Raw genomic sequence first — 15846 nt, 5'->3', positions numbered from 1 at the left:
CCCCTTTTTGTAGTTTGCTACTTTTTGCTGACTACCATACTTTTTGAGAAATGCGCCTTTAAAAAAGGATATCCCCCTCTCCTCTTTGGGGCTTCAGAGTGCGTACAATCTTCAAAGACGCATATCTCAAGAGCTACAGCAGCTCCAAAAAAGTTGTCAACTAGAGAAATGTGTAAAAATTTTACACATTTTGATAGTCAGCAACGTTTTTCTAGGTACCGTAGTGTTTGAGTTATGCTCCTTTAAAGATTGTGCGCGCGGTCACAGCTTGAAGAACAGCCTAACTCACTATTTTCAGGCGAAATGGTAATTTCGTACTAATTTTTGGTAGGAAGTGTATTTTTTTTTCAAATTTTTTAAATTCTAAATATCTTGGTGGACATTATAAATTTAAAAAAAATCTTCAAAATTTCGGTTTACGGAAGATTCTAGAACTTGATGAGCTAACGTAAGCGTTTTAACAAAATTTAACTTAAAGCTCAATTATCTCGGCTCCTAAAAAAGATATCAAGATTTTGTAAACTAATAAAATGTTTTTGTTAATATGATATCAGTTGACTCATTTTATCAGTTGACTCATTTTGGATACCCCTTACAAGAGCCGAGATAATTGAGCTCTAATTAGTAGGGTGGTTCAGGCGCGGCTTGCGCTATTGATATAGGCTTAGGCTTAGACCTTCTTATCAGAAAAGCGGCAATTAGAATAAACTAGGAATTCCAAACTAAATTGAATATGAAAATGTTGTCTCCCCCTAGTAGTGACCAGTACAAAATATGGGATCAGTGAGCTTCTCCTACTATTCAAAAGAAGAGCCAAAGTTATAGACAAGATGGAGAAGGCGGAATTACAAATTGGGATGATGAAAAAGGAAAATGATGATGTGGATATTATGATGGTGCAGGAGAATACACAAATGATGCAGAATTTTTAGATCCTAGTACTGCTGGTGTTGGTCTAGTTTGATATGTGGTCTCATCAGAAGACAGGGGTATTGGATTATTCCGGAAAACACTTTTTGGGGGGGTCTTAAAATAATGGGTACTTCCGGACAGCTTGGGAAATTGGTTTCATGGAAAACGATTATAAGTAAAAATAGAAGCAAACAACAATAAGTGGTTTCTGACTCTCCAAAAAATCGAAAAAAATAGATTTTTTGACTGGCTAGACACTTGAAACAATTTTTTCACTTGCATTTTGCTGGTAATTGAATTTTTCAATACACACTTCAAAATTATAAAGATTTTTTACTGTCAACATTTGCTGGGAACTTTGAAAAGTTAAGAAAGCCTTTTGTAATTCGATCCCAATTATTGTCGGATTAAAAAAAGTGACACCTGAAAATCTCGGAGACGGCGCTCGTGTCGATTTACGAGGGGGCGGAGCGAAAACGGATACTGTAGATAACAAATTTATTTATGTGAATTTAGTGGGATTTTCTGAACAAAATTTTGATTTCTTGGTATAAAAATGATCGCCAGCATCTCCAGAATCTATTTTTCAGCAAAAACTAAACTAAGACGCGAAAGTAGCTCGAACGAGCCGAAATTCTGATATAATACGTTTTTGCCGCATTTTTTCGTAGATCAAAAAAAGCAAAAGTTTTCAAATTCTCAGGTATCACTTTTTTTAATTCGACAATACCGTAACCCTCCAAATCGAAGGATCCACCTAACTTCCAACTTTGAGTCAGTTTATATCGGTTACTGTAAGAGATATCAAAAAGTCATCAATAGATAAAATATAACTGATTTCATGATAAACATTTTGTTAGGTGACTATTTTTTGATATCCGTTACAGGACATGAGATAAAAAGAGTCAAAGTAGATGCCATGAGTTGTGGCACCTCATATTCTCTGGGAGCGTCCTTTAATCTAATTTACCTCGGTTACTGTAAGAGATATCAAAACTTTTATAACTGATGAAATGTTTAACATTTTATGATTAACATTTCATCAGTTTACCACTTTTTGATATCTCTCATAGGAGCCGAGATAATTAAGGTCAAAGTATGAGGGTAGGGGTGCGAAGCCTACAAAAATGGAAAAATAAAATATAAGAAGTGAATATAAAACTAGACTAGAACATGAGTAAAATATGACTAAAAAAAAGGAACAGATGAAAGTAAAAATTCTGAAAAAAACATATCAAAAATATAAGAGAGGACAGGTGGATATAGTGAAAATGGCATGGAAAACTTTGAAGCTTGGTCTCTACAAAAATATATAAAAAATCAAATGAATCATGTCTTTTTTAGCAATAGAGGGCGGTTGCTGCTGTCTAGATAGTTTGAAACCCTCGAATTTGAAGTTTTTCTCTCTCAAAAATCAGTAAAAAGCCTTCAGAATCCTTCTTTGCGCCAAATTAAGATCCAGGAAGAAACAAAGCCAAAAACAACATTTTCTCCCCCCAAATTTATTTTCCGGGTGCCAAAAACATCACAAGGGGCTCAAAGAGCACATTTTTTTTCATTATGGAAAATGTCAGAATATATAAATACAAGAAATTTGAGAACATCATTTTTTTAGGACAATGCATTTTTGAAATTTTGAATCATGTGACTTTGAACTAGAATTTTTGAATGTCTAGAATTTCATGAACTTTTAAATGGAAGCTTTAATACAAGATTTTTTCGCGTAGGACGGGGAAGTAGACGGGAGTCTGAGATTGATTATCGTAAAGTCTAAGAAAAAATGGGAACGAAAATTTTCTTGAATAAAAAAAATTTGGGTGGGCGCAAAAAGAGAATTTTCATGAATTTTTAAGGGATACAGAGAGAGAGAGTGATTAATGATATGTTTTCGATCATAGAATTTAGTTGGGAAAATGTGTTATGGTCCAAAAAAATAGCTGGGAATAATGATGAAATGGTTCCCAGAAAAAGATAACATGCAGAAAGTTAGTTTCAAAAAAAAAAGAATTTTTAAATTTTCTGGAATTTCGAAATGCTCTGGATATCCGGAATTTTGAATTTCTGAATTTCAATAAAATTGCAAGAAACATTTTTCGGACTTTTTTTTCATCAGAACGAATAAAAATTAATAATGGTTCGTCACTAATATCCATCGGAAACCGGATGGTGGTTTTTTGGAGATTATGCAGATCGAAAATTCTGGATAAAAAACAAAAACATATAATCTGAATTTTCAGGGCTTTTCTAGGAGATTCTGAAATCTTGAACTACAGATTCTGAGCAATCTTGAAAATTGGATTTTCTAGATTTTTTCTGAAATGTTCAACTTTTGAAATTTAAAATATAGGATTGATGGCTCTAGATTCTGGACCATAGACTACTCACAAATCCTACAAATGTCTGGGGTCTGAGATTCACAAATTAGGTTTCATAGTTCAGGATTCAGGATCTAAATCGATTCTCTCAAAAGCAAAATTCAGAATTCTGCGAGTGATAAAAACGGAATTTTCTCTTACTGAAGCTTAGGATTCAGAGTTCTAGATCCAGAAGGCTAGTCATCTAAAAACAACGAATAGAGAAAAAAAAAAAGAGATCAATCACATGGTGGTCCCTCCTCCCCATCTCACATGTTTTTACACCCCATCGATGGCATTTTAGAACGGAAATTAATGAGGGGAGGCAACTACTATAGTCCCTTCGTTATCTTAAACACCATCTCAATTCTTTTTCATCTCTTCAATTTCATGAGATGCACTTCATTTAGTAGTACATTAAAATAATATCAAGGAAGCTTAAGGGGAATGAAGTTGAAAGGGATACATTTGAAAGGGATACATTTGATTTTTAAATGTTCATGAAAAAACCGAAAAAATATGAAAATTTGGATATTTTGATGACGATTTCAGGTCAGTAAGTCGTTGATGTTGACACCAAAATCATCATAATTTCCAAAATAACCAAAAACCCTTAATTATCAAGTTTGACCCAATTTATCTTGGTTTGTGTGAGAGATATCAGAAAGTTGCTAACTAATAAAATGTATCAAATTTTATGATAAATATTTTATCAGTAATAACTTTTTGACATTTCTCACAGTGACCGAGATAAATTTGGTCAAAAAGGGAACTCTTTTATCGCAGGTTAGTAGCCCTTACAGTCTCAACTTTGACTCAATTTATTTCTGCTCCTTTGAAAGATATCAAAAAGTTTTCAACTAATAGATTATTTATCATAAAATCAGTAACATTTTATCAGTAGATCAATTTTTCATATCTTTTGTAGAAGCCGAGATAAATTGGATTAAAGTAAGGGCTCTTTTTAAAAACAGGTATTACAAACCCCCCCCCCCCCCCCCCTTAACTTTGACTCAATTTATTTCGGTTACTGTGAGAGATATCAGATAGAGGTAACTGATTAATTGTTTATCATAAAATCAGTAATATTTTATCAGTTGACAACTGTTTGATATCTCTTACAGGAGCCGAGAAAAATTGATTCAAAAATTGCAATTTTATGACCAAAAACATTTGTTCGAAATTAAAAATATAGCCAGAAAATCCTTGCAAGATGTCATAAAAATAGGGGAATCTGGCCTAAAATATCTTCCATGATAATCTCAGATTTACTTTTTTCTTTGTTGAAATTTCGTCACAGAGAAGAAAAAGTTCGATCTTGGAAAATAGAAAAAAAATCTGCAAAAAGTAAGAAAACATAATCTTTATCCTATTTTACGCATCTTGTAAATAGATCATCCGCCCTCGGAAAAATGCTTGTTTTCGTAATATTTCCGGGTATTTCCGGATTTCTAATTTTTCTTTTCTATTTTGAGATTGGTTTTTTTTTGAAATAACCCATGATAATGAGGGATAAATAATAAAAAAAAATTTTGTAAGAAAAAATTATTTCAAAAATTCTGAAAAACTTTTAAAAACAGTTTTTATGTGATTTTTTGTTAAATCAAAACTGATGATTTCAGAAATTTCTAAATTTCGAAATTTCCGAATTTCTAATTCTATGGCTTAAAAAACCTAGAAACTAGGGATCTTTTCTAAACCAAGATATGACGTTTTGTAACCAACTGCCTAATTGTGGAATCCTAGGCCACCAATTTCAAGCGGTTGTAAATGGGCTTAAAATGAAGATTTTTCAGATCTGAAAATTGGGGCTTCATCTTTAAAACAACATAAATTTAACAACATAAATTAGTTAAAGAACTGAACTGACCTATCTTTTGATTTTTTAGGTGACCAACTTGAAATGGTTGTAACTCTGCTCAAACTGTATATACTGGAGATTTTGGAACACCGTTCTAGGCACGAGAAATTCGAAAATTATTTTTATAAAAAACTAAAGCAAAAAGTGAACTTTGTTATGAAATAAATGAATGAAATCCAAAAAATAGTGTTATATGATTTAATAGTAAGAAGATACAATAAAATGTCAAGAATCACAGATTGAACGAACTAGAAAAAAATAGAATGACCAAATATTTAAATGAATGTCGTCAATAGAATTAAAGAAATGGATATCCCAAAAATCAGAAAAAAACATTCGGATGACACATTCAAAAATGCTCTGGGTCAGAGCAAAATTTTGGTAAATCTGACTAGACTAGGCGGGATTTTTTTCCTTCTGATCTACGGATTTTTTGGAAGATTTCGCGTCACCGAGTTTAGCAAGAGGTACTCAGATTGTTCGATTCGGAAAAAAGGTGGGCCAGATTATTTCAATTTTGAAGACGTCATGGAAAATACTGGAAATCGAAATTTCAAAAGAATCGAAATTTAATAAAATTGAAAATTCGAATTTTTCAAATTCTGATATCCTTTAATTCTGAATATCTAGAATTCTGAATTTTTAAATTTAAAATCTGTAGAATTCAAAACACATAATGAAGCGAAAATCTAGTATAGTCTAGTACCCACATAATGAAAAAAAGTCATTTAAAATTTAGATTTTTTTAAAAAGATAAAACATTTTCAGTGGGCGTATTTTTGCAGTAAACAATTCGTCATCTTCAGAATCAGAATCCTTGAATTCTGAAATTCGTCACGTCTTCTAGAGTTCCAAACATTTTTAGATACATGGGAGAAATATTTTTGGGATAAAACAAAACACGAAACATGTTAGATTTTCTGAGAAAATGGAAAATATTTTGAGAGGACGAAAAGGGAAAATAATGGATATCGGAAGATGTTTTTGAACCCGCAGATTCCGGAAATTTTGGATTATTGGATGTCGAAATTTTCAATTTTATTAAATTTCGATTCTTTTGAAATTTGGATTTCCAGTATTTTCCATCGAAATTTTGTGTCTGACGTCTTCTGGAGACGTTCTTCTATTTCTACAATGGAAATTTTTAGAAAAATATTGAAGAAATATTCACTTCTTTTCCGTCTAACCGCCCAAATTTTTTTCTTATCCACACTATTTCTGAGAGAAAGGATTTTGTGGAAATATTCTTTTAGTATGGATTTTAAAGATTTGAAAGGAAGAAAAAATTCTGAAACAGTGGAAAGGAAAGAAAATAAAAGGAAAAAAAAAGAAAGAAACAGAATGGGAGGGAAAATGACAGCGCCCTTTCTGATCAATCGATTTTTCAGAATTCAGAATAATTTTTAAAATTTCCGAATTAAATTTCATATCTTTCAAATTTTGGAATATATAAATTTCTGAGATCTTATTCACCGAATATGCCAAAAAATTTCAAAGATTAAGATTTTCCAACATTTCAGGTTTTCAATTTTCGGAATGTCTAAATTTTCGAAATTTAGAGTTTTCGAATTCTGAAATCTACAATTCCGATTTTCCGAAGTTCCAAAAACTTTTCGACGAGACTGTGTTTCGAAAAGTTGAATTTCTGAATTCTAATTTTTCAGGTTCTCAAATTCTCGATTCTAAACTTTTTCGAAATTCTATAAATTTTGCGAACAGGGCCGTTTCAGGCCAGCCCCTTTAGTAAGTATGCAAAAATCTGAATTTGCCGCTTCCTTAAAATTTGATATACCAAAATTTGGGTATTTGAGACATACAGATTGAAACACTTTTCTAGATTTCAAAATTAATGTTTTCCTACATCTGATTTTCTAAAATTTACTAATCTCTGAACTTGCGAGTGTCTTATTTTTCAATTTCCGTATTTTTTCTTACTTCCGACTTTCCGAATTCTAGGAATTCTGAATAACCAAAATATCGAATTTCGAAATTTCCTAACAGACCATGAAAAAATAGTCCCTGGAAAAATGACAAAACCTGTCTATAAGACAACGGGTACTGTAAGCGGGAGCCAGGAGGCTCAGCCCGGAGGGGCACAAACCGACTGTTTTTCAAAATTCGAAAATTTCGAAATTCAGAATTTTCGGAGAACAGAAAGTTTAGTAAACCTGACATTAGTTATCCAAAATTTGCAACTTCAGGAAATTAAAAAATTTGCAACTTCAGGAGTTCACATACTCCGGAGTTCAGAACATAAAAAATCTTTTTTTCAGTAGTTTGGAAATTTGAATTCGGAAAATCGAAAATTTTTTAATTAGAAATTAAATTGTAAGATACAGAAAGCGGAAGCCAGGAGGTTGAGCCCCCGACAGGAGGCGTAAACCGACTGGTAATAAAATAAGCTAAAATGCTAAAACCTTAGAATCATCGAATCTTATTTTTTGAAATTTCGCATTTTTTAGTTTTCAAAATTTATCGAAACTCCATAAAATAGAAGTTTTCGAACTTCCGTGGATTTCTTGAAAACTTTCAGAGTTTTTGCTCTGACCTTCGAAATCCTGAAATTCAGAATATCAGAATTTCGAAATTTCAGAATCCAAAATTCACAAAATCCAAAATTTAAGAATCTCAGAATCCCAGAATCTTAGAAACTCAAAACTTCAGAATTTCAGAATCATTCAGAATCTCAGATTCTCTGAATCTAAGATTCTCTGAATCTAAGAATCTAAGAATCTCAGATTCTCTGAATCTAAGATTCTCTGAATCTAAGAATCTAAGAATCTAAGATTCTCTGAATCTAAGATTCTCTGAATCTAAGAATCTAAGAATCTAAGAATCTAAGAATCTAAGAATCTAAGAATCTAAGAATCTAAGAATCTAAGAATCTAAGAATCTAAGAATCTAAGAATCTAAGAATCTAAGAATCTAAGAATCTAAGAATCTAAGAATCTAAGAATCTAAGAATCTAAGAATCTAAGAATCTAAGAATCTAAGAATCTAAGAATCTAAGAATCTAAGAATCTAAGAATCTAAGAATCTAAGAATCTAAGAATCTAAGAATCTAAGAATCTAAGAATCTAAGAATCTAAGAATCTAAGAATCTAAGAATCTAAGAATCTAAGAATCTCTGTCTGACTTTCTGAATTTCCGAATCTCTGAATTTCTGAATTTCTGAATTTCTGAATTTCTGAATTTCTAAATTTCTGAATTTCTGAATTTCTGAATTTCTGAATTTCTGAATTTCTGAATTTCTGAATTTCTGAATTTCTGAATTTCTGAATTTCTGAATTTCTGAATTTCTGAATTTCTGAATTTCTGAATTTCTGAATTTCTGAATTTCTGAATTTCTGAATTTCTGAATTTCTGAATTTCTGAATTTCTGAATTTCTGAATTTCTGAATTTCTGAATTTCTGAATTTCTGAATTTCTGAATTTCTGAATTTCTGAATTTCTGAGTTTCTGAATTTCTGAATTTCTGCATTTCTGAATTTCTGAATTTCTGATTTTCTGAATTTCTGAATTTCTGATTTTCTGAATTTCTGAATTTCTGAATCTCAGAATCTCAGAACTCCTGAATTTCAAAATATCCGAATCTTAAAATCCCAGAAAGTCCCAAAATCGCTGAATATCAAATTTTAAGAAATTCAGAATTTCTGAATTTCTGAAATCAATTATCATCAAAGTTAGCGATTTTTTCTAGGTCCAACGTCAAAAATTCAAAAAAACGTTCTAAATTTTTCTTCCACGTATTTTCAGCTTTTCTCTGAAAACCAGCAAACAATCGTAGTCAGTTTTCAAAGTAGGTATTCAAAAGTCTGCTTCATCTCTAAAAAGAAAGATTTTTGAAATCCAAAAAATCGGTATCAACGAGAGACAATGTGTATCACAAAAAGAGCTGTCAAAAATGCACCAAAAGATTCAAAATCGGGAGGATCGGATGATGGAAAGAACACAAAGGGTTCGAAAAATGGCAAAAAACCCGGGAAAAAATTTAAAATGCCCAACTTCGCAAAGAAGAAGACGCCAGTAAAAGTGGAGGAGAAGATTCCCGAGAAGCCAGAAGAACCAGAACCACAGAAATCGGAAAAAGAAGAGGTGCCACCGGTAGAAGAGGAGAAAAAAGTGGAAGTGCAGAAACCAGAAGTTCATAAGGATCCTCCAAAGAGACCCAGCATTTTCAGACCGAATTGTGCAAAGTTAGTTAGGTTTTACTAATTCTCTAACAATTCAAAAATTTTTTAAATGTAAATTTCGAGCCGAGTTACAGTACTCTGGAAAACTTCATATTTTGACTTTTTTTTTCTGGCAAATAATCAATTTTGGTGTCCTACAAAAGCGGTCCAGAATTTTTCACTTTGTCGGAAAATTTCAGATTATACTAAACAAAACATGAGCTTCAATTTTTTAATTGATAACTTTTTTGGCGAATTCCATTCTGATGAGATATGCTGTTTTAAATCAAAAAACGGTCAAATTTCCCAAAAATAAGAGCTTGACCACTTTAAATTAGCTTATCTCACTTGGTTGAAATTTTACAAAAAAATTGTCAACTACCAAAATAAAGCTCTTGTCTTGATTATTAAAATCTGAAAATTTCAGGCAAATCTAAAATTTTTGAAATACTTTTGTAGAACACCAAAATTGATTATTTTCCACTAAAAAAGTAAAAAAAAAATTTTTGCCTGTCCAAAAATCTAAATTTGCTGGCCTAGAAAACCAAGACATTAGGCCGTTTTCAAAACCCAAAAATGTCTATTCTAAACCGAGATATGACGTTTTGTGACCAATAGCCTAGAATTGTGGAATTCTAGGCCACCAACTTTAAATGGTTGTAACTCAGCTCAAAATTTAGATTTTTCAAATCTGAAAATTGTAATCTTTCCTTACTGTAGTAGAAACTCATTAAGGTGAAATTTGACCTATTTTCCCTCATCCTTCGTAATCCAGACTAAGCTTGTTTTGGTTCTTGGCCACCAACTTAAAACGGCTGTAACTCGGCAAAAAATGGATACATTTAAAATCTGAAAATCCGAATTTTACATTTTCCAGCCCTGCTGCACTTTCTGGAGCTAATCGTAAAAAGACAAGAGCCTACAAGTATGGCCAAATCGATCGGGAGGAGTTGTCAATCAATAACGATAAAACGGAATTTTTGGAGAATGCTCAACTCACCAAATTAATGTCTCATGCCGATATGAAAGCTCTGATGAATGGACAAATGGCACCGGGAGAGAATGGGGATGATGCGAATTGTCAGGTGAACTACAAACTACAAACTACAAAAGAGACTACAAACTACATTTAGGATACGGTAGAAGAAGTAGATAGTGAAATGCAGGACATTGCGTTTTCACCGTTGCTAGCTGTGATTCCAAAAGAGGATGATAAGCCGTATGGAGCGATTGTGACCCCTGGAGAACGTTAGGAAAATCTTGGAATTGGTGTTTTGAATTTTTTAATAAAGGAGAATTTTATAAACATTTGTTTTGTTCTGAAATTCAGAAATTCAGAAATTCAGACATTTGTAAAAGTCATTTGTAAAAGTCAATAAAAGTCATCGTCACATTTGTTTTCTTAATTTTCAAATATTTTTCGTTTCTCGTTTTTACTGGAACCGTTCTGAGTCAAAAATCGAAATTCCACCTGTAAAAACAAAGAAAAGTAGCAAAATCATGGAAAATACGAGAAAATGAGTTACAAGAAACTGGATTAGTCCAAGAATCCAAGAATCTAGGAATCTTAGAATCTAGAAAGCTTAGAATCTCAGAAATTCAGATATTCAGAAATTCAGAAATTCAGAAATTCAGAAATTTAGAAATTCAGAAATTTAGAAATTCAGAAATTTAGAAATTCAGAAATTTAGAAATTCAGAAATTCAGAAATTCAGAAATTCAGAAATTCAGAAATTCAGAAATTCAGAAATTCAGAAATTCAGAAATTCAGAAATTCAGAAATTCAGAAATTCAGAAATTCAGAAATTCAGAAATTCAGAAATTCAGAAATTCAGAAATTCAGAAATTCAGAAATTCAGAAATTCAGAAATTCAGAAATTCAGAAATTCAGAAACTTAGAAATTCAGAAACTTAGAAATTCAGAAATTCAGAAATTCAGAAATTCAGAAATTCAGAAATTCAGAAATTCAGAAATTCAGAAATTCAGAAATTCAGAAATTCAGAAATTCAGAAATTCAGAAATTCAGAAACTTAGAAATTCAGAAACTTAGAAATTCAGAAACTTAAACATTTTTGAATTTCAGAAAATTTAAAAAATCCTAAAAATCAGAAAACTTCAAAATTTTAAAAATTACCAAAAATATGAAAAAAAACTAATTTTTTCCTAAAAAATTGGCAACAAAAATCAGAAATAAAAGTCATCGTCACATTTGTTTTCTTAATTTTCAAATATTTTTCGTTTCTCGTTTTTACTGGAACCGTTCTGAGTCAAAAATCGAAATTCCACCTGTAAAAACAAAGAAAAGTAGCAAAATCATGGAAAATACGAGAAAATGAGTTACAAGAAACTGGATTAGTCAGCAATTAACTGAAGAAATTTCTAGAAAATTCTAGAAAATTCTGGAAGAAAAAAGGGGAAAAAAGAGAGGATTATGTTCTTTAAACGTTAAAAGATCAACCTTTTTTTTAGTTAAGCTTCCTGGAAAATGATTTCAAAATCATTTAAAAGATTTTAAGTGAGTTTAATTGAGTCTGTTAGTACTAGCAGCTACAGTAATCCTTAAAAATGAGCAATGAAACAACGAGAACTTTTGCGAGAACAGAAGCAATTCAGAGATTTGAAAAACCAAAAAGTCATGAATTCCAAGAATCTTAGGAATCTTTAAAGTTTAAATATTCGAAAAACACAGAAATTCAGAAATTCTAAACATTTGGAAACTTTGAATTCGACTGTGAAAATTGAGTTTTGCCGAAAATCTGTAAAAACTTAGAATAACTGAAGTTCTAGTAAATTTTATAACTCTGAAAAGCAAAATAAAATCATTTGCTCTCATCAAAAGTCTCTGGGGAGTTCCTCTTATTTTCAAAATGACTATCAGATTGAATTTAATTATTTTTTTCCAGATTTTTTTACAAGAAAAAAAATAAATTCAGCAATTTTCAAAAATAAAAATGACAATAAAATGCACAGGGCGTCTTAGGAATGCAACAAAAAAGCATCCGAATATTTTTTTGTGTTTTTGGATCCTTTTTGAATTCTTTCAGAAGCTGCTGAGAATTATTATGATCGTTTTTGTTATTATTTTGATCCCACGCCAACGACCGCATCAATAGAAATTCTGGAGCTTCACGGGTTCCTTAAACAGATTTGTACGATTTTCCGGAATATTTTGCTATTAACGGTTGATGCTGAGAATGTCTGTCAATGCTATATTTTCGAAATTTTGAAAATCGGAATTTCAGCAATCCGGAAAAACCTCTACTATTGGGAGTTCTGGAATTTCAGAACATCTTCTTCATTTTATGGAAATCTAGGGCATTACCCAGAAATAAAAATCAGGTTCATGGCCCAAAATTTGAAACCTAAGTCATGACCCAAAATTGAAATCTAGGTCATGACCCAAAAATAGAAATCTAGGTCATGATCCGAAAATAGAAATCTAGGTCATGACCCAAAAAATTAAAACTTGGATATGACCCAAAATTGAAATCTAGGTCATGACCCGAAAATAGAAATCTAGGTCATGACCAAAAAAATTGAAATCTAGGACATGACCCAAAAACTGAAAACTTGGATATGACCCAAAAACTGAGAACTTGGACATGACCCAAAATTGAAATCTAGGTCATGACCCAAAAATAGAAATCTAGGTCATGACCCGAAAATAGAAATCTAAGTCATGACCCGAAAATAGAAAACTGGATCACGACCCAAAATTGAAATCTAGGTCATGACCCAGAAATAGAGACCTGGGTTATGACCCAGGATCCAGGACCCGGATCCCTTCTCCGGCTCCCCTCTCTGGGTCTCAGAGAAGGGAGAACTGATTCTTCTCTCCATTTCCCTCTTCCTTTATAGTAACCTTCCTGAGGTCAATGGGCCATCGAGGGTCATAGGTTTCAAAATCAATCCACGTAGTTTTTTTTTCTATAATTCAAGACGTTTTTTCTTCATTTTTTTCTCAAACGCTATTTTTCTCCTTTAAAGATCTTCCGTTTGTCCTAGTTATCTCGTTTCCTCTTTGAGTTATCAAAAAATTGTCAACTAAAGAAATGTTGCTGACTCAAGGCAAAAATTTTAGTACTTAAAAGCGTTGAGATCTATTGTAAAACAACCAAGATACATTGACTCAAAGTCAAAAGAGACATTTTAGAAAAAATTCTGAAGAGCTTTTATATTACAACAAAGTTAATTACACCAATTTCAAGAACAAGGAAAATTTAATTGATTTTGAGTACTTCTTCAAGGGTTGCCCTAACTTCGCCATACAAAACTCCCAAATCCGCTTTGTATGGACGAAGGAAGTCGGATGCTTCTGTTGCTACATCTTTGGATTCGTCCACACCGTGATCAACAATTTCTCTAGCAATCACTTTGACATTCGAAAGTTTGTCTTTTCCAGGTTCAAGTCCTGAAAAATACAATACTTGCGGGGAAGTCAACAAAATCTCACCTTGCTCGATTTTCTCTTTCACCCATTCTCCAAGTTTTTCTGAAAATCGTTCGATTTAGTATAACATTCCTTGAATTCCAACAAAATCTTTAAATTTTCTTCTTACTATATTTTCCTTCAAGTTCGGCCTTCAATTCCGAGTCAAGCCCGTCGAGCGAATTGTTCTGAAAAACAGAAAACTTAATTTTTATTCCAGATTATAACTGTACTTTGCCTCCGAATAACCCAGTAATTGCGTCTGGAAGCTGAAAATGAATTTGTTCATTTTTTAAAGATTTTTTTTCAGAATCCTACTAGGCCAGCTGCTCCGAATCCAACGAGTGAAAGGATGAGAAGAATTTGAAAATTCATGTTGAGAATGATATTTTAGCTTTCATGGATCCCTTTTTATATTGATTCATTTTTAATAAAATTATGGTCAGGGACCACTGGTCACTGATCCTGCATATAATCTATTGAATCCATTGTCAAAAAATTTTATGCAAAGTGGATCACTTCGAATATGGACAACAACTGTCTTTTGCAGCTCAGCTGTTGTCCGGTGTGTGGTCAGAATTCTATAGAAACCATTGTCAGAATTTATGGAAAGATCAAAAAACAGTTTTACTAAAAAAAAACTATTCAATTGAACTCCTAACCTTTCAGGGGGAAAATAGCCAATTCTAACGGAAAATTACCGCTCTTAGAAGTTCGGAAAATTCATATCTTTCAGGATTTTGGAACATTTGGAAAATTTCGATATCTCCGAAATTATGTAAAGTTCAAAAGGAGTTTCGAAAATGTTCCACTTTCGGAATTTCGGATACTGTAAAACCTGTATTATAAGGGCCGGCCCTTCTATTGTTCCAAGGTACCTCCGGAGGGCACTTCTATTACAGATGCCCTTCAAATACATGTGGACCTTCTATTTTTCCAACCAGTTTTTTTCCGAAATTTTGAATCGATAACGTCGACGAAGTTTCGTTCAAAGTTTATGAAAATCTGTCAATTTCACCAATTTAACAAGATTTTCATAAAATAGAGTTTCACCAAATTTCTATATAATTGTGGAGTTCCCGGAATATTTTCCACTGAAAAAGCACCGAAATTTTGTGATTTCAAAACGCATTTTGAAGGGGGTTCCTTTTCCACAGAGGGCCCTTCTATTACGGGAGCTCTTCTATTACAGGGGGCCCTTCTATTTTTCCGAGCCCCTTTCGAAGGGCCCTTCTATTAGAGGGTTCTTCTATTAAAGGGGCCCTTCTAATACAGGTTTTACGGTAATTCCGATTTGGGGAATTTCGTCAACTTTCAACTTTTCAGATTTTCGGAGAGCTCTTAAGGAAATTGTCGATTTTTCAAGAATTTCAGAGAATTCCAATTTTTTTCAAAGTTTCAGAATTTTCCTTTTCCACTCGAGTTAGCGGAATTTCATTCCTATAATTCTGGAACTTTTTGGAATTATCGTCGATCTGTTGTTCCAGAAAAGTGAATTTATGCTTCAATGAGAATAAACAAAACCTGTCATTAAACTTTTGAAATACAAAAAAACTTGAATATTTCACTTATTTCTCTTCTATCAGAATCCGATTTTTCTGGATTTTTGAATGTTTTCTGAATTCAAGGAAACGAGAAAAAATCCTCCAAAAAAAAGAACCACAACCACTTGGAGAATAAAGGGACGGCGACAATATCAAATTACCGAATTTTTTCTCTTTTTTCAGTTTTCTCTCGTCTGTTCCTTGTTTTTTTTCTGATAGTGAGCCCAAATGACAACGATTTAGTTTATGAAGCTGAAAATCTGAAAATGAAGTGTTGCCTTTTGAAATCAATTTCTTCATTTTCAGAAATAAAATTTGAATCTGAAATTTCGAAAAGGTTTTTTTTGATTTTGCTATTTATGCTTTTTAATCCTTGATAAGCAATTCTTTAAAGGGGGACTCCGACCAGAAATTTTTATCGCATTAAAATGTGGTAAAATATATCTATCTTTCAAATATAATTGCGAAAAAAATCAAAGAAAATCCGAAATCCCCGAAAAGCGGCGTTGAAAAGGAAGAAAACTCAAAAAAAAGGTGCCGCCGGGGGACGAGGATTTTCAGTGAGAAACATAG

At 32.2% G+C, this 15846-nt stretch overlaps 2 protein-coding genes across 2 annotated transcripts; one reads left to right on the top strand and one right to left on the bottom strand.

The window, feature by feature from the left end:
* Nucleotides 1-9003: 9003 nt before the first annotated feature.
* On the top strand, nt 9004-10552 carry CBG03647 (the record flags this gene model as incomplete). Its single annotated transcript, XM_045244439.1, has 3 exons — nt 9004-9332; nt 10216-10384; nt 10433-10552. The coding sequence occupies 3 exons, from the start codon at nt 9004-9006 to the stop codon at nt 10550-10552; spliced, it is 618 nt and encodes a 205-aa protein (XP_045092452.1).
* A 2968-nt stretch (nt 10553-13520) lies between these two features.
* On the bottom strand, nt 13521-14104 carry CBG03646 (the record flags this gene model as incomplete). The annotated part of the gene is made up of 4 exons (XM_002647057.1): nt 13521-13711; nt 13754-13792; nt 13860-13917; nt 14048-14104. 4 exons carry the CDS (start codon nt 14102-14104, stop codon nt 13521-13523), a joined length of 345 nt encoding a protein of 114 aa, XP_002647103.1.
* Between the last annotated feature and the right edge of the window lie 1742 nt (nt 14105-15846).

Source organism: Caenorhabditis briggsae, assembly GCF_000004555.2.
Source record: "Caenorhabditis briggsae complete genome, chrIII, whole genome shotgun sequence".
In the NCBI taxonomy this organism is placed as follows: Eukaryota; Metazoa; Nematoda; class Chromadorea; order Rhabditida; family Rhabditidae; genus Caenorhabditis; species Caenorhabditis briggsae.
This window is presented reverse-complemented; position numbering and strand designations above follow the sequence as displayed.